The sequence below is a fragment of the Phoxinus phoxinus genome, assembly GCF_949152265.1.
Source record: "Phoxinus phoxinus genome assembly, chromosome: 1".
Taxonomy (NCBI): domain Eukaryota; kingdom Metazoa; phylum Chordata; class Actinopteri; order Cypriniformes; family Leuciscidae; genus Phoxinus; species Phoxinus phoxinus.
In genome coordinates, this window is record NC_136876.1 from 31,920,492 (window position 1) to 31,942,736 (window position 22,245).

The window sequence follows — 22,245 nt, forward strand, 5'->3', positions numbered from 1 at the left end:
CAATGGAAATGTTCTTGTACAAAAACATTTATTCAAACTTCAAGTAAATCCATCAAGTCTGACAGCAAACTATATACACAGTATAATATTAATAAAAAGAACATGTGGTAACTGAGGAAAAGAAAGCACTGAGAAAATAATCTGGCATTTCATGTGAGTTTCATGTGAAGATTTTATCACTTCCCAATACAATACAAAAAATAAAGAGACCAGAGCAGAAGATGAAGTTATTCAAAAAAAGAAATGTGATATTTGTTGGGATTTTGGTGTATGATTGAATCTGCCAGACTTTGAGGTAACATCACTGATTTAACTGACTAGAAAAAGAACCCGATGAGGGTTCACTGATTGGATGGGATTGAGGTACAGCACAACACTTGACTTACTGATCATCTCTCAAAACTCTGAGATAATCACCTAGAGTAATCCATGACAATAAGACTGAGGAAAATTGATTCAATCACACAATCATAGTCTATCCCCTGAAAGCAAGCGCCTTTTGTCTAAAAGCATGCATGCGTGAACGTGAGGGAGTTAGATGGTGTGTTCATAAGCTGCTTCTAGTCTGATCTTTTCTAAGAGGCTTAATCTTTCACACTCCCTCCTACGGTTACATTCATCTGAGACCACCCAGTCTTATCGGTGTAGACGTCCAACATGTGTGTGGTCAGGGAAGTTTGTGTGCAGGCCACCTTGACATAGATTGATGTAGATTGTGTGCAGAAGAGTGCCGAGTGCAATACAAAAATAGATTAAGACGGAGCCATAAATTCTCTGATCAAAGACAGGAAATTGGGGAGAAAGAAAACCTACAGCTCAGGATAGAGGCACCAAATTATGAAGAACTTTTGATAGGCTTCTAAACATGAGAAATCGCATGTATTAACATAAATGAGTGTCTCTTACCATAGCAGTAATGTGGAAATAGGCTCTGGAGGAACAGTAAGACGAGCCATGAAAGATTTATTGACACGAGTCTTAAGAAGTGCATTCACTTCTGAAATTCTGTTATTTGCTCCTGGAGCCATTGCGTATTTTATAGGATGAGTTTAGAGGCTTTCTTTCTCTGCTCTTTAGGGAGTGGGCGGAGGGGTTTTCACTGCTCTTGTGTGCCCCAGGAGATGTAGTCGGGACGCGTGGCGGCGCTGTACTCATCCACAAGCTGTTGAACCACCTCGCGAGAGTTATCCAGCTCGTCAAAGTTGTCCTTGAATATGTCCTCCTTCCTGAACTGCTCGAGGAAGGCCTCCCTCTTCCTCAGCTTATCATACTGACGACATGTTCGCTCAAACAACTAGGAGTGAGGGAGAGGAGAACATAGATTAAAATAGTACTGATCCCAAACTTGTAAACGGTAGTGTACATCCAATACAGATTCATCCTGATAAACCATTTTTTGAGCAGTACATAAATGAAGTTCAGGGCTTACTGAAGAGATGCTGGTGTGATTAGCCATCATAAGTCCACTGACACGGTGAGCTGAGGGCAGGTAGGGAGATCTGCGGGACAGTGCCACCTGAATACTAGCTGGACCCCATGGGATGAAATTAGCTAACTTCCTCTCCCTGATTCTCTGCAGACTCTTATGGACCTGCAAGGACACATACACATGAGGGCATGCACACCTAAGGCTCAGAATGTGCTGTGTTTATCTAGCAAGCTCACACCTGTGTGGGGTCCACCTCTCCCTGGATGATGTTGAGAATGGCAATGTAGCAATGAGTGGTCTGCCGGTCTCGGCCTGTGGACACCATGACATTCTTAGGCTGCAGGAGTCTCCTCATCACATCAAGAACTGTAGTCTTCCTCACACTTGCCACCTAAAAAGAAGAGACAAAAATTACAGTATGATTTAAAGAGCATTCATTTTGAAAAAAAAAATATTAAAACCAAGACAGTGGACACAAAGTAAAAAGAATTCAATATTTCATCCTTTATTAATAATTAAAAGGACAGATGGACAAACATAAAGAACAACAGATATAGATGGATAAACAACCGATACAGACAGACAGACAGACAGACAGACATAGATAGATGTATAAAATGACAGACAGACAGATTAGATACATAGTTCCATGTAATTAAAAATGGCTTAGCAACATGCTGACATAAGACTATTGGAACAGAGAGCTGCCAATGAAGAGAGTTTCAAATCAGTCACTTATGAGGCTCCATTTTGGTTTGATGTTGCCTAAGGAGGTAGTTGCATATATAAACTGCAGACAGAAGCTTACAGTACTAGACTTTAGAACAGAGCTACAAAGCTTATTTGCATTTCTGCAAAGGATCTTTATGCATAGTCTCATGTTTGAACAACTTACGGACTGATCGGTGGTCAGTGGCGTGTATCCAGTCATGAGAAAGTGGAGGCGGGGAGTGGGGATGAGTGACGCAATGAGACCAATCAGATCGTTGTTCATATATCCAGGGTAACGGAGGGTTGTTGTGCTTGCTGACATTATGGTGGACACCTGTTAGAGAAGAGGAACACTTGTCTTTTGACAGTCTAGGTGGATGGGTGACAACAAGAATGTGAAAAAAAATCAGTCAAGTTGTCTTAATTATTTGGGCGTGCTAATGGTACATCTGAAACCTGTTGTGTATGTAAACGCAGCCGGTGTTTAAGAACACAATAGCCTGGGCTGGTGAAACAGGTTTTCTTATAGCACCCTTCACATAAATCTATGCACTGTACTGTGAAAGTTGAAGTTCACCATATGACACATTTCTATTAGAGGCGATAAAGACAGTGATGGATGAGTCGACAAAGTGAACTATTCACCATGGAGCAGGGTGCTGTAAAAATGGGCGTGTAAGAGCAAAGCATAGATGAGGTCTGAACGCGATGTCACTGGTTATTTATTACCTCATTAAAATGTGACATGACAGCATGTCATCTGCTGAGTACCGGTACAACTTCCAGGACAGAAAACTCCCCATGTTGCTTCCTTCTGAAACTGTGCCATTTCAAATGTTGTGGTTTAGCTTATTCACTTTCTTGACAGCTGCGAATATTTTTTTTCATTTGTCTCGTTACCTAATAAACCCTTGGCGGCTTCACAGTTAGGTTGGTTTTCTGAGGTTTCTGTTGTCTGAAATTTGAAAATGCATGTCTTATTGTAGGAGAGCTGCCAGCGCCCAACTGTGATTAATATATGAGGAGTGACTCTACTGTCCCAAATTGAACCACACCAGGCCAGTCCCTCTCTGCTGCAGGGAAGGGCTTTAAAATGAAAAGGACACTAATATTTAATTGACAGAATGGCATCATGTTGGGGACGGTTTCAAAATGTTTAGGATCAATGTCAGTGAGTGAGTTCATCAATGATGCTTAAAGGGGTCATATGATGCTTTTTAAAGAAGGGCTTTGCCGTTTCAGGAATTTCTTCTCTGTATTCTCGCTTTTTGCTCGCAGGTTTCTCTATAGAGCTCCACCTACAGCTTCGGAATAGATATTTGACAACAGTCGAAAAACTCGTTGGCGACTCTCAGGTACCAGAGGCTAGTATATCAACGACATCAAAGCAGACGGGACATTCTTTAAAACCGCGTCTTCATTCGGGTTCGAACAGCGTGAGGGAGCGCAATAATGACAGAATTTTAGCAGATTTTTTTTACCGTAAAGCAATTCGTTACATCGCGAGACCTGATTTCACGCGATACTTCCTGAAGCCCAAAAGTTGCAAGGGTGTTTTTTTTCCGCTCACAGGCGATAGGAGGGGTGCGAGACCCGAAAAAAGTAATATAACCATTCCAATGACACCGAAGCTGTTCAGTTAAGGTAAAAAACCTGCATAGTTCACCTTTAATGTTTTCCTTTTCCCTTAGTGTGTAACGCATCTGTTTGTGCATGTATACGATCTAGAAAGTTACAAAGCTCATCCAATCTGGGAAGATACAAGTTATCCTCTAGTTTTCCCCTAACGTTATATTCTAAGAGGGTTTGACAAAGAACAGAGGAGGAGGATAATAGCGTTGTCATGAAATTATTTAATATGTATTTGTTTTAAATAATAAAATATTGTTAAATGCTCGAAATGAATAATGGAAAGTGGCATGTTTAAAACATTCACGTCTTCTCAGGTCCATGCGATAAAGATCCATAATCGGCTACTTCAGAAGGCAAAACTGTTCAGAGATTTACTGTACAAGTTTATCAGTGGTTGTGTCCTCCTAAAAGAGAGATCAGATGCAGGATGCCTTTTAAAACTCACCAGTTGGTTGATCTGAGAGAACGAGGGGTTCTGAATGTGAAGCCGGTCTGTGGCGATTCTGTTCAAAGCCGTGTTGTCCAGCACTACCTGAAAGAGACATGGGGAGAGATTGAAATGGAAAGAGATTTTTAACTATGTCAGGCCTGTGTGTTAGAGGTGTTCTCGGCTCCATAACGTTGGTATGGAATTATTTAGTATGTATTCGTTTTAAACAATATTGTTAAACGCTAAAAACAAATAATGGAAACTGAGTTGGCATTTGTTAAAAATTTAGATCTTCTTGGGTACATTTTTTTATTTTAAATTACCCAAGACCCGAGACTCAAGTGGAGGCGGGAGGACCTACTATTGTGCTATTACTGGAGTTGAATCGCAAACAGGATGCAAAATTGTAATTCAAACTCAACACTTAACTGGAAGAGCATGACATTAACAACAGTGTATTGCCAGAAAACACAGAAACAAACATAAGGTATACCTTAAAAACACTGCAAGTCTCTTTAAATTAAGGAAGTGAAATCAAAATGAAAGAAATTCATATAACTGCTGTAAGAGTTTGATCTAGAATTGCCATCACTTGCAGTCAGTGTAGAACAATGTCAATGTTATTTATTTATATATATATATATATATACACACACCGGTAATTCATATTTTTATGTAAAGTCATCTGAAAACAATGTGGTGAATATGTTATGCTGTATGATCAAAACCCGTAAGACTTTTGTTGATCTTCAGAAAACAAATGATAATATTTTTATCAAATTTGAGAGCTTTCTCCATTGACAAATACACAACTACCACTTTCAAGCCCCAGAAAGGTACAACTGAAGACATCAAAAAAGTAATCCATGTGACAGTTTTGTTTGCGCAATTGTTTTTATTTTTTATTTCACCACTTTATGTACAAAATATGAATCTCTTAATCTTTAAGAATCTCTGGTTCTTAAAATAAAAATTGTCCCTAGTTTGTTTTCTATTTACACAATATCAGTACTTACAAAATATTTTTTGTACAGAAAGGATCTGAATGTTTTAGTGAAATGGACTTCCAAAAAAAGGAACAGAAATCTCCCCAGGTGAGTAAAAATGTCTTAAATTGCATTTTAAAGGTGACCAAAAGTCTTATGGGTTTGGCGGTGAATAAATGACATTTTTGTCATCAAAATGATTTCATTTTGGGGTGAACTATCCTTTTAATTAAAAGTGAAGCTGGCATTATTAGCGTATCAGACTGAGTTAAGTCTATCTAGGAGTTAAAGGGATAGTTCACTTTAAAATTAAAATTCTGTCATCATTTACTCACCCTCAAGTTGTTTCAAACCTGTATTAATTTATTTCTTCTGCTGAACACAAAGAAAGATATTTTGAAGAATGTCAGTAACCAAACAGTAGTCTGTACCCATTGACTTCCATAGTATTTTTTTTCCTACTATGGAAGTCAATGGGTTTAAGGCCTTTAAGGCCATTGCACATTGAGTCCGAAATTCGCATCCGAAATTTTCGCACGTTAAAAAATAAATACGACCTCACGTTATGTCAATCACGCTTGCACACTGCCTCCAAAACTTTCGTCCGTCATAAAAAAAAATCGAAACGGGTTCGATTTTCTGCGTTTTTCGCATCCGTAACAAGCAGTTTGAATGGTGTTTGAATGGTGCTTTGACAATTCAGAGCCACCGAATCACGAATACGAAAATTTCGGACTCAGTGTGCAATGGCCTTTAAGTCTAGATCTGTATTCTCATCAAAGAAAGTCATCTACTTCTATTAACCTTCTCATCTTTTGTGCTGACTCTCTGATCTGACATTATTATATAAGCCAGAGAAGAGAATGAAGCTAGCAAACAGCTGCAAGAAATACAATATGCATAAAACAGATCTTACCCTTTACTAATGACATTTGCTCCACTAAAGCTCATCTATTCTGAACCGCAGCCCTTACACATGAATATTTGCTGGTGATATGAATAATGATGTATTTTGCTGGGCTGATAAAACCTATCAATTCCTATAAAACTCAAATAAGGATATACGTAATCTATTATTGGCCCCTCAGAGAGTCAACAGGATTGTCGAATAAATATCTGCTTAACCATGTGCTGATGGTTGTCAGTCAGAAACCAGCAATTGTTGACATCTATAAACATCCACGTGTACAGATATGACAGCACTCTGCGTGGTTTATGGAATGAACTCAAAAGCTTGGTCCATGTTAATAAGGAGGAAATGGAAGGAGAGATGTGGATAATCACATAAGACTATTCTCCTTCTCTCCACCTGCTGGTGTTTGGGGAATGAAAGCAGGAGAGAAAGAAAGAAGGTCTGTTTGGGGAGGTGGATTGTGTAACTGAGGAAATGTGCAGTTAGAGTAGCAGACTGTATATGAGAAGGGCTCTGTTTCAAATAGAAACACATTAATTTAAGATCTACAAACTAGGAGTGAGTGTGTGTGTGTGTGTGTGTGTGTGTGTGTAACACCTTTTCCCGAATTCTAGGCCAGCTGAAAAGGTTAGCAGCCAGTGTAAGTGTGTGTGTGTGCGTGTTTATTCACTCACCACACAATCTGCATTCTGGGTCAGTCTCTTTAGTGTCAGAAGAGAATTATACGGCTGTACGACAACATCACTCATCTCATCCTGGTTAGGAAAGACGGAGTAGGTCTGAACTAGTTTTTTAGGATACCTAAAAAAAATAAAAAAACAGAAAATGGCTGAAAGTTTGAGGCACAAGAACACGTGCCCTTGAGGTTGCACACGCAATGGTATTAAACCAAGCGGCAACCTCCCTGTCTCTCTCTTGAAACCAACACAGAAATTAATTAAACAGCAATTCATCGACTGGCCGCTTGAGGCTGGCTGCAGAAGTGAGTCAAATCTGTATCTCCCCCATGTTAAAATGCCCAACTTTATACAACATAAAAAAACATGTTTACAGCCTGGTTCTCTATGTGGCTTTGGTCTATACAGCTAATTTTGCCCTTCATAACAACTGTGAGGGGGGTGAATTTTTTTATTACCCGTCCGTTTAGTTGATTAATATTTAAAGTTCTGCATAATTAAGGGTGTGTCCACTTTTAAGTGACAGGTGGATTACCGCTGATTCAGTTGTTTTCCTCTGTGAACACGCACTACTGGATGTCTGACAATTTCGTTGCTTTTTGGAGTTTTCAGATTTAAAAACGTCTATAGATATAAAGGCTACACTCGTTCTGCGGTGCCGTTGCTCTGGAACAGATTATAACATGTTATGTACCGTCAGATGAAATCCTGCAGGTGTCGGTGCTTTCTCCGTCCTTGCACATCCTTGAATGAGCGCGGATTTCTAGCGCATTTACTTGAACTTCATAGGTAATATATCTATCAGTTTGACCCATTTGAGATGCGGCCAAAATCAGAATTTAAAATGGACTGAATAATAAAGCTCTCTACGAACTTGACGAGCGATGCTGCGCTGACGGACCGTAGACTGTAATAAAAGAGTGACTGACATGTATGCACATAAATCACGGTCACACACACTCTCAGAGTAATATTGTAAGTTACTGCATAATACATTTTCAACTAGAATAGCTGTACAGAATCACTTTTAATTGGGATTCTGATTTTAATAATCAACTGTCACTTTAGCGCGAGGCCCTGTGGAGTCACAGCCTTGGTACTGTCAGTAGCATATAGCATTAGCTCCCAAGCCAACTCCAAAAACCGTCGTGCTAGGTGGGCAGCTCAGCTCCGCCTCTTTGCCCATATTCTGTTATCCGGGAGTGACGAGCGGTGACGCGAGGCCAAGATGGCGATGGCCGGCTCCGCCCACTTTAGGCTTCAAAAATGCTCTTCAGAAACCTACGGGTGACGTCACTTACACTACGTCCATATTTTTTTACAGTCAATGTATTAAACGCATCCCTAAAGAGAGGTAATTACACCCGGTGATGCCTGCTGCCTGCATCTCCCTCTAATTACACTGACTGCCACCCAAACGCTTCAGGACTGCAAGTCTAGACGAACAATGCGAAGGGTGTGGATTTACACTTCAGGACAGGGAGTGTAGCCTGCAAAAATCAGTCAGGGCAGCGGGATACTAAGTCCTCTTGAGACCTATATCAATGAATTGTGTTTTCTCACCTGTCGTTCAGTCGTTCCAGTAGGTAAGATCCCAGACCAGATCCTGTTCCCCCGGCAATAGAGTGGCAAAGCACAAACCCCTAAAAAATAAATAAAAAGAACAAAAACAGAATGCTAAGAATGTACACAAAATGCATGTATATGACTAAGGAGCTTTAGGTGCCATCTAAACTCAGAAAGAATAGTTAGTGCTGCCCACTATCTAGTGTCAGTTTATCAAGCAGGAATATTTACCGTACAAGAACTTTTGTACCATACTAGAATTAGAACCATACTAGGGGCATTTTAGCCTTTACGAGGACATTTTCTTTTACACCATATTAAAACACATAATTTACAGTACTGGTCAAAAGTTCGGGCCAGTAATTTTTTTTTAAATGAAGTACTGCAAAAAAATAAATGAAGCATTAAATTGATAAATGGTGAAAGTAAAGACATTTTCTAATGTTACAAAACATTTCAATAAATGCTGATCATTTGACTTTTTTATTCATTAAATAACCCTAAAAAAGCAGCATGGTTACCACCAAAATAACTTTTTTTTTTACATTGATAATAACAAGAAATGTTTCTTGAGCAGCAAATCATCGTATTTGATTGATTTCTGAAGGATTATGTGACACTTAAGACTGGAGTAATGATGCTGAAAATTTAGCTTTGACATCTATGGAATAAATGATAGAAAAAATACGTTTTTAAACTATTTTAAATTGCAATAGTATTACACACTATTACTGTTTTTAAATTATTGCATTTAAAAAGATGAACACGGTGAGCGTCTTTAAAGAAAAAAAGAAAGAATAACAAACTTTTGAACAGTAGTAAGTCAAATAATTTAACAGAACTTTAAATTAATTTAAATTAGTTAAGCTATAGTGCACACACGTGCATGCAACTAACTGACTTTTTACATCATTCTCCAAACCACTCCCTAACCTCCACTTACATTCAAGTTACACACACGAACACCAGTAATTGTGGGTAATAAAGTGAACGACACAGATTACGCAGGGAGGCCCGAGTCTGTTGTTTTAATGGGAGGAACATCTGTACCTTGTATATTAAGAGTACAAAATAAGGCATAACAATAGCACTTTTGTTTAACCCTCTATGACTTTCACATATTATATATATATATATATATATATATATATATATATATATATATATATATATATATATATACACACACACATGTAGATTTATTTATACATAGTTCTATGTAATACAGCAATCTAAACGAGAGTAGACAGCGCACTGTAAAAAGGGGTAGAGGAGAGAAAAAAAAGGTATGAAAAAAAATGAAAGTACGTCAAATGGTACGTCACTATACCATCTGGAGATCATCAGAAAGCGTTTTACTTCGTTTAAAAATATAATCTGTTTAAAAGCCCAAATATTCCCAAAGTCAGAGAAAACAGTATTAATGAATGACAGAATAAAAGGGTAAAAACAAACCCATTCATCCTAATACATAATTACTTTCAACATTTACTTTAAGCTACTTTTTCAGCATTTATTTCTACACTAACTGCATTTGAAATTGTAAGTTAAATCACTCAATCACCAAAAAACAAACAAAAAACCCCCTCCAGAATCAGATAGTGAAGTGTACAGTAAATGAGAGTCATACCTCAAGACTGTCACTGCCATCTGCCTCTCTGTCAATGATGTCAAAGATGTCCTCGTGGATTTTTTCTCCCTGAAATGAACAAATATGTTGAAAACATTTTAATTATAAGACAAAACCTAAAAAGTTGTCAAGCATGACAGTTTTACTGTTATAGTTTGTCCAGTATTTAAGGGTAGTTGGTATAATTTTGCCAAACAGTGACAGCTGTGCAATAATGTTCTTCTTCTTCTTCAAAAAAGGTATAATTATTGTACAGTTATACTGTATATGCAGTTTTTATGACCTCATTGTCTGTTTGATTTGAGACATAAGTGTTCATTGAATCGATTGTAAAATCGATTTTCCATGTCTAAAGACGTTTCCCTTTTCAATGCCAAAGATAGGCAAATCCACGGACAACTAACAGGCATTTGGACGAACGTAAAGAGGGTGCTTGAGACGCACAAGCCAGCAATATTTCTGATGATTTATTGTTGTGAATTGTGTAATCAATTTTCGAACGTAAAGTGACAGCCCTAGCCAGTATTAGTATCCGTTTAAAAATGTAATGGTCACACTATGTCAAGGGTGTCCAAACTCGGTCCTGGAAGTATTAGCTGCTTCAGGCGTGTTTATTTGGGGTTGGAGCTTAACTTTGCAGGACAGTGGCCCTCCAGGAGCAGGACTGGACACCCTTACACAATGTGAACAGCAAATAAAGTGGTTAAACGGTGAAAAATAAATGATAACCATTTATAGAACCTAAAATACATAACATAAGGTTAATCTAAAATCTTGATAAAGAAAAAAACATTAGGCCACCCTAAAAAATATTCTTGTTTGCCGGCACCATAATACATTTCTACATTGACATTTCTAATCGTAAACACAGCCATGTTGAAGCATGCAGTAATGTTTTTCACTGATGTTATGGCAGTCCACTCTGCTTGTTCAAGAATGTTGCACTCCTGTTTGTCATTGTGCATGAAACTTCACACCAATAAATCATCAGAAATATTACTGACTTAAGCGCCCTCTTTACGTTCGTCCTAATGCCTGTTAGTTTTCCATGGATGTGCCTATGTTTGCCGTTGAAAATGGAAACGTCTTTAGACATGGAAAATCGATTTTACAATCGATTCAATGAACACTCAAAAATCAAACAGGATTTTTTCACAAAAGTGACAGAACTAGAAAGCAACGTAACCGGTCTCTGATTTGTAGGTTGCATTGACACCTAACAGTGGATGCAAGTAAAACAGTATAACCAGTAACACCATTGAAATTAACTATATATTTTCATAATATATTTTCATAATTATGATATATATATTTTTTAGGGCAGTCAAAAGATTAATCGTGATTAATCACATCCAAAATAAAAGTTTGTGTTTACATAATATATGTGTGTATACTGTGTGTGTAGAATTATTATGTATAAATACACACACATTCATGTATATATTTAAGGAATAATTGCATTTATATACTGTATATACATTTATATAATTTATATTATAAATATTTTATATATAAATATAACCAATTTTTCTTAAATATATACATGATTGTGTGTGTTTTTATATATATAAATAATTATACATTTACATTTACATTTATTCATTTAGCTGACGCTTTTATCCAAAGCGACTTACAATTGCTATATATCAGAGGTCGCACGCCTCTGGAGCAAGTAGGGGTTAAGTGTCTTGCTCAGGGACACATTGGTGTCTCACAGTGGATTCGAACCCGGGTCTCTCACACCAAAGGCATGTGTCTTATCCATTGCGCCATCACCACCCCATATTATACACAGAACACACACATATATTATGTAAACACAATCTTTTGACAGCCCAAATTTTTTTGTTTACTTTTCTGACAGTACAGCATATTTAAAGCTATACATTTTAAGACAAGAATGTTGTGCTTTGTTACATATAAAGATCGGCTTTTTAATGATGTGGTCTTTTTTTTTTTTTTTTCAAATGAACGCAGCTGGAATTAATGCAATAAACATGTTTTTTGACAAAGATTTCAAATGGTTTGTGGTCTATATGACCTGCATCAGAATGAGGTTTGCAATGGTGCGCCCGAAGGCACGGGTTGAAGACCCAGTCAGTGACGTCATGATAGGCAAATAGGGCTGTCACTTTTGTGAAAAAATCCTTTTCGAGACATAAGTGTTCATTGAATCGATTGTAAAATCGATTTTCCATGTCTAAAGACGTTTCCATTTTCAACGCCAAATATATGCCAATCCACGGACAACTAACAGGCATTAGGACGAACGTAAAGAGGGCGCTTGAGACGCACAATATTTCTGATGATTTATTGGCATGAAAATTTCGTGTACAATTACAAACAGGAATGTAACATTCTCGAAAAGCAGAGTGGACTGCCATAACATCAATGAAAAACATTACTGCAGGCTTTAACATGGCTGTTTTCACGATTAGAAATGTCAAACAAATTTCACCTACGTAGCCTGTAGCCCGAGTCTGTACGCTATCTGTAGCCTATGCTTGAAATTTTCTAAATACTGGCGACACCTTATGCAGAAGTAGGCTATAATTTGCTGTTATGCGTGTTTATCAGAACCTGCAGTTGCTGTGTGATGCGCGTTCGCTGCGGGCGTATCGTGACGAGCTGGACGCGCTCTGAGAGAAAGCGCCTTTCAGACAGGGCACGGCATTCGCGGCGCTATGAGACCCATTCATTTCAATGGCTTGCGAGACATTCTGTTTTGTGCAAGCAGCTCTTTTGTTTTTACCTTCAAAACACACCAACAATTGGTCAGATCTATGCCATTGGACTGTGCGGTTCAATGGCTGAGCCATTCAATAGGCTACAGATAGCGCGAGACGTTTTGTTGCTGGGTCGACCAAGCGGTGCGCATGCCGCGGTCAAAGTTCAATCGCGCAAATCACGTTTTTATCTGAAGCGCAACGCTGAACCCAGCGGCCAGCGCCGTGGTGCATTCTGCGTCCTGAAAGCCGTTAAAATCGATTCCCTATTTTCATTTTCGAAACTTGTGTTGGTTGGTCCGATCGATTGTGCAATCGATTTTCGAACAAAAAGTGACAGCCCTATAGGCAAATTTGTTTAAATTCATACCTACGTAACAGGGGTGGGCGATATGGCAAAAATATCATATTACGATTTTTTTTTAGGAAAATCACGATTCACGATTTTATCATGATTCCTTTTCATGTTGGTTTTACTATTTTTCAAGTGACTGAGCATTACAGCCAAACAAATGTCCCTATTTTAAAAACAAAGCCTTGGTTAACAAAATATTAAATAAAAAATAATGGCAGACATTTAGGCCAAAGTGGCGAAGATAAAAAATCTTTGTCATTATTTTCTTTGTTATTAAAAATTAAGAACAAAGACACACATACACAACTTAATATACAAATTAAATAAACAGTGCTTTGTTATTTCAGCAACAGGTGTATTTAACATCATTGGAGCAAAGTAATTAAATGAACAAATATGAAAATAAAACACAACATAGACTTCACTGTATAAATTGTACATTGATTCTTATTAAATCTACTATTAAAGTTCTCAGTCAAGGGCAGTGAGTGATTTGCTCTTTGTATTTTGTCGTTTTATTAACAGGGATAGTTCTCCCAAAAATTTAAATTCTCTCAAGCCATTTCAAACCCTAATAAGTCTCCCTCTTCTGTTGAAAATAAAAGTTATTTGGAGGAATGTGGGTAACCAAACAGTTGATATACCCCAGAGACTTCCATAATAGTTTTTTCCTACTATAGTCAATGGGGACCAGCAACCGCCCGGTTAGCCACACTCCTCAAAATATCTTCTTTTGTTCAGCACAAGAAAGAAATTAATACAGGTATGGAACAACATTAGAGTGAGTGAGTAAATAATGACAGAATTTGTATTTTTGGGTAACTGTCTCTTTAAGGACAAGCGGCTGCATGTTTACTATTAGGGCTACTGTCACTTTAAGATCTGCACGCATGGAGTCTACACGCATTTGACAAGCAGATGTTTTTTCTTAATTTTTTCTACTGTTCAGGCATGAAAACAGGTCAGGGGTAAAAAAGGTGAGAAGGATGCGGCATATATACCCCCCCCCCCCCCCCCCCCCCCAAAAAAAAAAAGAACAACAAAAAACAACTTGTAATCTGCATTGGCATTGTAGTAGGCTACCAGTGTTTCTCACAGGATTTTTGGATCACTGTGATGAGTGGTCCTCTGCCACTCTAGGGGGGTTCGGGGGCATGCTCCCCCGTAAGAAAATGTTGTGCTTTTTAATGTGAAATTCATCAATCTGGTGCAAATTAAACAAAGAAAATTTCAAAACTCTTTTAGTTACAGTGTCTGTCTACATTACTACTACAATAATAGTTATAATATTAATCCCATGATAGTAATAGCCATATAGCCTATTGTAAAACAAATGCACTGAAAAATAAAGGAAACTTTCATAATTAGTTTTGTACTAATTTCTATACTTGAAAGAGTATATTTCTATACTTCATATTAAAGATGTGATTGGGCTAGCCCAGTGTCAATCAAGAAAAGAACCAATGGGCCGCTGATCTACGTATTTCATCGGGTCTCAGAGAAAAAAAAACTTTTTACTACTACTATTTATCCCAAAAATGCCCCAAACCAGTCGTCTGTATGATAATCTGAAACAAGCACTGGTGAGCCGTTGTCCTGCTTCACTTCACAGATGCTGAGTGAAAGGAGAATTATAGAATGAAAGGATATTCATTTATATGACACTTTATTAATCAGGAGAACAGCTTGTTCAGCGCGTCATACGTCGTCCTTTCAGTTTCGGTTTTCAATCGATCAAGTTTTTTCACGTTCTCTCGATAAACCACCCCTTTCAATCCGATCGAAATAATTTGTAATAGAGCTGACACTTTGAGTTTTTAACAGGTTATGTTAAAGCCCTACTTGTTATGTTTTTATAAAATATCTATAGTGAATGCATTATCATATCACCGTATTATTTACCGCCATGCAACTGCGAGCCACGAATTAAAGCTTGGCGAGCCGCATGAGGCTCGCGAGCCGCGCAATGAATACTTGTTCCTGCTCGCTCAGCGCTCACGGCGCCCGCGCCCACTCGCGATATTATCTCGCCCACTTCTATGTCAAAATAAAAAATAATGACATTGGCAACATCGCTGTCTGTATCTGACAGGACAGTTAACATTGTAAGCTAACTTACCTCAGGCTTGCTTTCCGACGTGCGGTTCTTTGTTCGGCAGTGTGTCCAGTTCTCAGACTCGCGGTGTAAAAGACTTTGAAAACATTTCTGCCCTAACGTTACTCTGACTCGTATTGGCTGTCATGTTTCGGCATTCGGAATGATGATTGTTTTTTAAAGCTTATAGTTTTGTAAAGTTTATGGTAACTTTATAGGGGATAAATGCTGGCCTCGACATCGAACACCCCCCCCTCCTCCTCTCTAAAATATTTTCTCATCGGATCTGCACAAATCACGTAGGTGACCCTTTTAGGTTTTAAAACGGCGAATTTCGCCGAAAGGTGAGGAGTTTTCATGCCTGACTGTTCTTTCACTTTTCTACATTATATTTCACTTTAGACATAACTAACTTTGTTTATGTAAACCTTGTGTGTATTTGACAGTTTTAGCGCAATAAGACTTGAAAGATAACTTAGTCCAGGGGTTTTCAACCTGTGGGGCCCGCCCCCCTAAGGGGGGCGCCAACACCTGTTAAGGGGGCGCGAGAAACTGTGAATTCAGAGGCAGAATTCAGAGTGAAACGTGAATGTAAGATAGCAAATCTTTAGTCATCCACTAGAGGGGGCAATCTGATTAGTCCCGCAGCTAAGTCCTCTGCGCCGTGAAGCGGTTTTATATTGTATATAATTTCAATTATTGGCAAATTGGCGCCCCTGCTTGCTGAGAAGGTGCCGTCTGCCGTGCACAGAAGATGTTAAGGCCAAGGGGGTCTCCAACGCGTTGCTCGCGAGCCACCAGCTGATTGGGGGTAGCTCGCAAATAAAGCTTGCTTTATATTCACGTCTTTTGCGCGCTCGAGTTCGGGAAGCGCGCTCACTATTGAATAATAGCTTTACATTTTACCCTATTCTTCTCCCAGTTCACCAGCCACTTACTTTAATGTATTTCGGGAGAAGTGGATGAATTGACGTTGTAAATCCATCCGATTCTCTCAAACTAACATGGCGCTGCCCATCGCGCATACAGCTCAGCTCAACTAACGCGATCGTTATAAAGGTGTTTAAACAACCAAACACATCCACATGCACATATTTGACAATCGGAATATCAGTGTTGCATGCTATATCTAACACATTTGTGAATATTTTTAATCAAAAAGGAAAAATGACATAAGAGCAGATCATCATTCATTCAGCGCTGTGTTGTGGTTGTGCTGTGTCACGTGACAAGCAATGACGCGTCACCATGGAAACGATAAAGTGACAGGTTCTGAATAACGGTCACCTTGAAAAACTCACGCTGGGGGGTCAGTTAGAATATTTTAAACTTATGTGTGAAAGGGTTAACAGTTTTGAGTTAAAGAGTTACTGACGAGTGGAAAGAGTTAACGACGAGTGGAAAGAGTTACTTACGAGTGGAAAGAGTTACTGACGAGTGGAAAGAGTTAACGACGAGTGGAAAGAGTTAACGTTACTGATGAGTGGAAAGAGTTTTATTGTGAGTTTTTGTATTCTACCTAAATTGCATATTGTACTTGCACTCTCATCTACCTACTGTTGTTTTGTCTACTGTCTTAATGTAAATTGCCTTTATCGTTGATTGTTTATTGAAAAGCGTCCTTGAGCCCGAAAGGCACTATATAAATAAAAAAGTATTATTATTATGCTGTAGCAAGGCTACGATGAATGCGCTGTTGGCGCAACTTTTTTTGTTGATTTGAGTTTTGTAAATAAAATGTGCGAATCCCAGTCACGCAGAGCCTGTCTTCCTTCTAAACACTGAACCTATTCAAAACTTGTATAGCAATGATGTTCGTTAGCACGCACTTTGGGAGGGGGGAGGGGGGGAGGGGCGCGAATGAAATTAGTCAAACTTGGGGGACGCATATCCTAAAAGGTTGAAAACCCCTGACTTAGTCCACAGTAACCAGGCGCTGTTTTAGTGCATGTGTGCGTCGGGTGTATTGCGCTCAGAAAAGCGCTCGTTAGAACAGCGCATCAGCAGCGAATGACATGTTTAACCAGCAAGGCTTTAAAGCACATGCAAATAATTAATTTTTATGAACTACAGTGTCCCGTTCCTCTGCATTTCATGTGAATATACATCGCGTTGTACAGTATGTTGATACGGAGGCGCCAGAACTGCAAACTGATAGAATGCACGATCCTACGATATTTCTTCAAAAGCAGATCGTGGAGACATTTTAATCGTCCACGATCAAAAATCGTGATATCGCACACCCCTACAACGTAATTACCATGACCAAAATTTTACTTTTTTTTTTTTTTTTTTGCTTTTACTGCAAACCAAAATATTTTTAAGGATGGCCTTATCTGATGTCTAACATGACCGTACCTGAGAGAAGCCACTGGCCCAGTTGTTACCAGCTCCACCGCCATGCTCCGACAGGTAGATGTTCTCCGGGTTGTACAGGTTGGCGTAGGGGGAGTTCAGGATGGTGTGGATGACACGAGGCTCCAGGTCCAACAGCACAGCACGAGGAATGTAGTGCTCATCATCCGCCTGAAGGGGATGAAACAATAGAAAAAAAAGGATCAATGGAAATTGCATTTTCCATAAGTGCTTCTCAATACTCATTACAAGGAAAAGACGATGCACAATTTACGAAATGAGAAGCCACTCAGTTTAGGCCTGCAAAATAACTTCACAATGTGTGATATCAGTAGTAAACTGACTACTGCTGCTTTATATGAGTGGGCGACCAACATGGCCGATATTTGACATCTTTTTATTATCAGCATCAACCAATAATTTATCTAGCTGATAAATGTCATAAGAGGAACTTTTATTTTGACCTCGCTGAGAAAGTGAGCTAATTATTCATAGGAACGGTGAACTCTTTCTTATTGGAACACTTTATTAAATGGTTAAGTGATTTGATGGCATAAAGTGTGGTTGTTACCATAGAGGTTTTACATTACAAATAAGGCTAAAGAAATATCTTTTAAACAGATTTTACCCAGATAAACATTATTTACAAAAATATTAACATAGATATAAATTTAAACTGTTTGTTTATTTGGGCATTGTACTTGTTGTGTTATTGTGGTGCAAGGCACAGAAATGAATTAATCAAAATATTCAGTGTTCAAGACCTGTCTCTCTCTTACAGGAAAATTTTCTCTTTGGTTTCACGGATTATCCTGAAGATGATGAAAAATCCTTTTGCTTAATTAATTAATACTTTTTAACAAATTTGATAAATATAATTACATAAATATAATTTTACTAATCAGAAATCTGTGCCATTTATTTCAAATTAGTTGTTCATCAGATGGTGAAAAGGCCTCCACATAATGACTGCAAAGAAACAATGTTGACTTATGAAAACGTTGGAACATGGCTCCATCTGGTGGTAAATTATGTGAACTCCTCACTAACAATGTTGAAGGGATATTTCGCCCAAAAATTTAAATTCTGTCATCGTTTACATACTCATCCTCAAGTTGTTCCAAACCTGTATGAGTTTCTTACTTCTGCTGAACACAAAAGAAGATATGTTGAAGATTGTCGGTAACCAAACAGTTGCTGGGCCCCATTGACTTCCACAGTGTGGGGGAAAAAATACTATAGAAGTCATTGGGGCACATCAACTGTCTGGTTACTGACAATCTTCAAAATATCTTATTTTGTGTTCAGCAGAAGAAAAAGAAAAAAATTCATACAGGTTAGGAAAACCTTGAGGGGGAGTAAATAATAACAGAATTTTCCTTTTTGGATGAAATATCCCTTCAAGTTATTAAAGGAGTGGTAAAATGCCATTTTCACAAGATGTAAAATAAATCTCTCTGATGTCCCCAGAGTGTGTGTGTGAAGTTTTAGCACAAAATACCCCACAGATATTTTTATATAGCATGTTAAAGTTGTCACATTTTGAGGGTTTGCAAAAACGCACCGTTTTGTGCCTGGCCCTTTAAATTCAAATGAGCTGCTGCAGAGGGGCGGGGTTTCAAAAGCTTGTGTGTGTTAGCAGCTGCGATTACCTCACGCAGACACACTAAAATGACAGAGACTGTTCTGCCTTTAAAGTTAAAACGGAGTCAGACAAAGATGGAGAGACTCAAGAAGAAGTGACAACATGTAGAATGCAACAGGACGTCTCTGAATGGTTAGTTGATGAATGTATGTTGCTGATGTGGAGTTCACTATCTTCAATTAGGATATTCTGTCATGGTAATCTATAAATCGCTCGTATAGGAACTGTTGTGAGATGCACACAGAGTGACTTTCTAATATTGCATGTGAAAAGATGGATGCTAAAGTTTGAGCTGACTCACAAATGTACTCAACAACTTTTCCTCTTCTAACATGGACTGTGTTCCCGGGGGCGGGGTTTATGTATATTTTAGACTTGCTGATGTCACTAAACCCCGGGGGAATGTCGTGTAGTCCAAACCAGCCGTTTGTTGTAGTCCTTTTCTTTAAAAGCAAATATCTTCCTTTGCTTTGAACTTTGAGCGTTGTAACTTTGCAGATGTTGTTTATGCTCAAACAGCAACATTTCACACTAACTAAAGTTAGAAAAGTGAAATCATACTTTACCACCCCTTTAAGATACATATGTGACCCTGGACCACAAAAACAGTCATATGGGTTAATTTTTTTTAAATTGTGATTTATACACCATCTGAAAGCTGAATAAATAAGCTTTCCATTGGTGTATGGTTTGTATATGACAACATTTGACCGAGATACAACTACGGTATTTGAAAATCTGGAATCTGAGGGTGCAAAAAAAAAAATCTAAACATTGAGAAAATCGCCTTTAAAATTGTCCATCTATGTTCGCGATGGTGCTGCATTCACTCACAAAAGGAAATGTTTTATATATTTACGGTAGGAAATTTACAAAATATCTTCATGGAACATGATTTTTGGCATAAAAGAAAAATCGATAATTGTGACCCATACAATATATTGTTGGCTTGGCCACAAATATACCTGTGCGACTTGTGACTGGTTTTATGATCCAGGGTCACATATATTTTATTATTTTTATATTATTTTAGTCATTACTTAGCACATTATTTTAATACTATTTTATTGTTATTTATTATTAAATAAATATATGTATATTTGTTTTTTATTGTGTTATTGTTTTTTATTATTTTTGTGTATAATGCTTCTGCAATGTAAAACACAATCATGCCAATAATATAAAATTCGTCCACACTGGCCATAATGGCCCAGCCAGAAGCCAATGTTAAGGTCACATCAGCATGTTGGGTTGATGCCATGATGTTACTGAAAGTGTCTAAATAGCAACTCAATGATTTATATATAATGATAAATAAAATGTAGACTTTAAAGTAGCATTCTTGATGTGGTTGTGGCTGATGATTGGCACGCTCTGATACATCATCAGCCTGTATTTGTGTAACTTACCTGATAGAAAAAGACATCTTTCCGGTCAGTGCCCTCAGTGGCGAACTCCTCTACGATGCCCTCTGGGCTGATGCCATGCTCAGCACAAAGCTGCTTCCAAAACTCAAAACCAACTGCACAGAGAGACAATAAAGACACGATTCAATTCAGTCCATTAATGCAGGATGCTTCTTGTAAAACAGGATGCAAACTTTATCATATGCCATTGTATATTGCTGATTGAATATTAATAATGTAATGGCTATTGTATCACAACTTTGTTAGAAGTTACAGCAAAACTTGCAAAAAGCAATGATCATTTGCTGACCAAGTCTGACTCCTATGATTGCATGAACCCCATCTTTCTCAGCGTAAAATGATAAACACAATGTAAATATCTCCAGCTAAACCTATCAAACGTGACGGTAAATAATACAAAGCAACGTTTAGAATTATGTGCATACGAAAACACAGTAGCTGTCCAGGTTAGTTAACGTTACACTAAAATGTAATGTTATCTCCAACTGACAGCATTAAATATGTATCATTATTGATAAGCAAACAAAAACAAAGAGAAGTCATTAATTTAAGAGTTCTCGGTTTCTTGCAACAAAAAAAAGGGATATATCCTATAACGCCCCTGGTCATATTAAATGTATTTATTAATTATGTCATTTTAAAGATGCCCAGACTGATAGCTAACGTTAGCTAGCTAACGTAACTGTTTATGTAGAGAAGATGGCAATCTTGTTAGCAAACAGAACGTAATAAAGCGAATGTCTCACTCTGATTCCCGCACTGCCCGAGCTGCAGGGTGATGATTTCTCGAGGCATGCTATCCTGTTATTTCAGCTGTTTAATCACTAAAGGAGAGAGATGTGGTGCTGTCAGTCAATCACAAGCCCTGTGTGCGTGTTCCCGCTCCAACAGCAACGGCCTAACGGGGCAGCAGTGCGCATGCGCAGACTCCGGCCACGCTAGTGACGCTACACTTTCACAGTCTGTGAAGGTGAAGGCTCTAAACGTGAACGGATCGATATTTGTTCAAATGTACCAAAATAACTCTTTACCGAAAAGAGCGAAAAATAGACATGCGTTATAGACAGAAAACAGAAAGAACAGACGTAGAGAGCATAACTAACGTAACGCATGACGTGGTACGCGTTTACATTAAACAACATCAAGGCTGCGCGTCAGTTGCGCAAACAGATGGAAATGTGGCTATCCCCTATCCAGGGCAGGTTTAAATTTTACTTTCCCTATTGCCTAGAAACAAATATTAACAAAGTAGAACTACTTTATTTATTTCCCTAATTTACTAGCAAAATGATTGTGCACTAAAAGGTTTTACTTTTTGATGCCAATGACTCCCAAATATTACTTTATTTTATAATATTATTTCGCTTTCTATTATTTATTTATTTATTAAAACACACACACACACACACACACACACACACACACACACACACACACACACAGGTGTGAATGAAACCTTTTCTCTAATATAAGATGAATAAACATTCTAAAAAAAAAATAATTATCCAATATATGGTGGGTTTTATTTTTTATTACTGTTTCATACTTTATATGACCACAAACTTTGCCTATAAGTTATACACTATGACAATAATTCAAATGACAACTGATTTATTAGTAGAAGTTGCGTCATCAAACTGCCCTTATGACCGCCTTTTTATAGCATAA

At 38.1% G+C, this 22,245-nt stretch overlaps 1 protein-coding gene across 1 annotated transcript; it reads right to left on the reverse strand.

The window, feature by feature from the left end:
• Positions 1-11: 11 nt before the first annotated feature.
• Positions 12-21,757, reverse strand: tubg1 (tubulin, gamma 1). Its single transcript, XM_079625733.1, has 11 exons — positions 21,324-21,757; positions 20,560-20,672; positions 17,509-17,676; positions 9,975-10,043; positions 8,342-8,421; positions 6,776-6,902; positions 4,218-4,304; positions 2,325-2,474; positions 1,668-1,820; positions 1,430-1,591; positions 12-1,294 (listed from the first exon to the last, which is right to left on the reverse strand). The coding sequence occupies exons 1-11, from the start codon at positions 21,370-21,372 to the stop codon at positions 1,097-1,099; spliced, it is 1,356 nt and encodes a 451-aa protein (XP_079481859.1). The 5' UTR covers positions 21,373-21,757; the 3' UTR covers positions 12-1,096.
• Positions 21,758-22,245: the final 488 nt, after the last annotated feature.

Bases quoted from the DNA above. Each gene is read 5' to 3' on its own strand.
- tubg1 (XM_079625733.1), bottom strand. From the start codon at position 21,372: ATGCCTCGAGAAATCATCACCCTGCAGCTCGGGCAGTGCGGGAATCAG. The intron at 4,305-6,775 runs GTGAGTGAATAA...TGTCTCTTTCAG, and splicing joins CCCAGAATGCAGATTGTGTG to GTAGTGCTGGACAACACGGC. The intron at 1,295-1,429 runs GTAAGCCCTGAA...CCTCACTCCTAG, and splicing joins ATCACACCAGCATCTCTTCA to TTGTTTGAGCGAACATGTCG.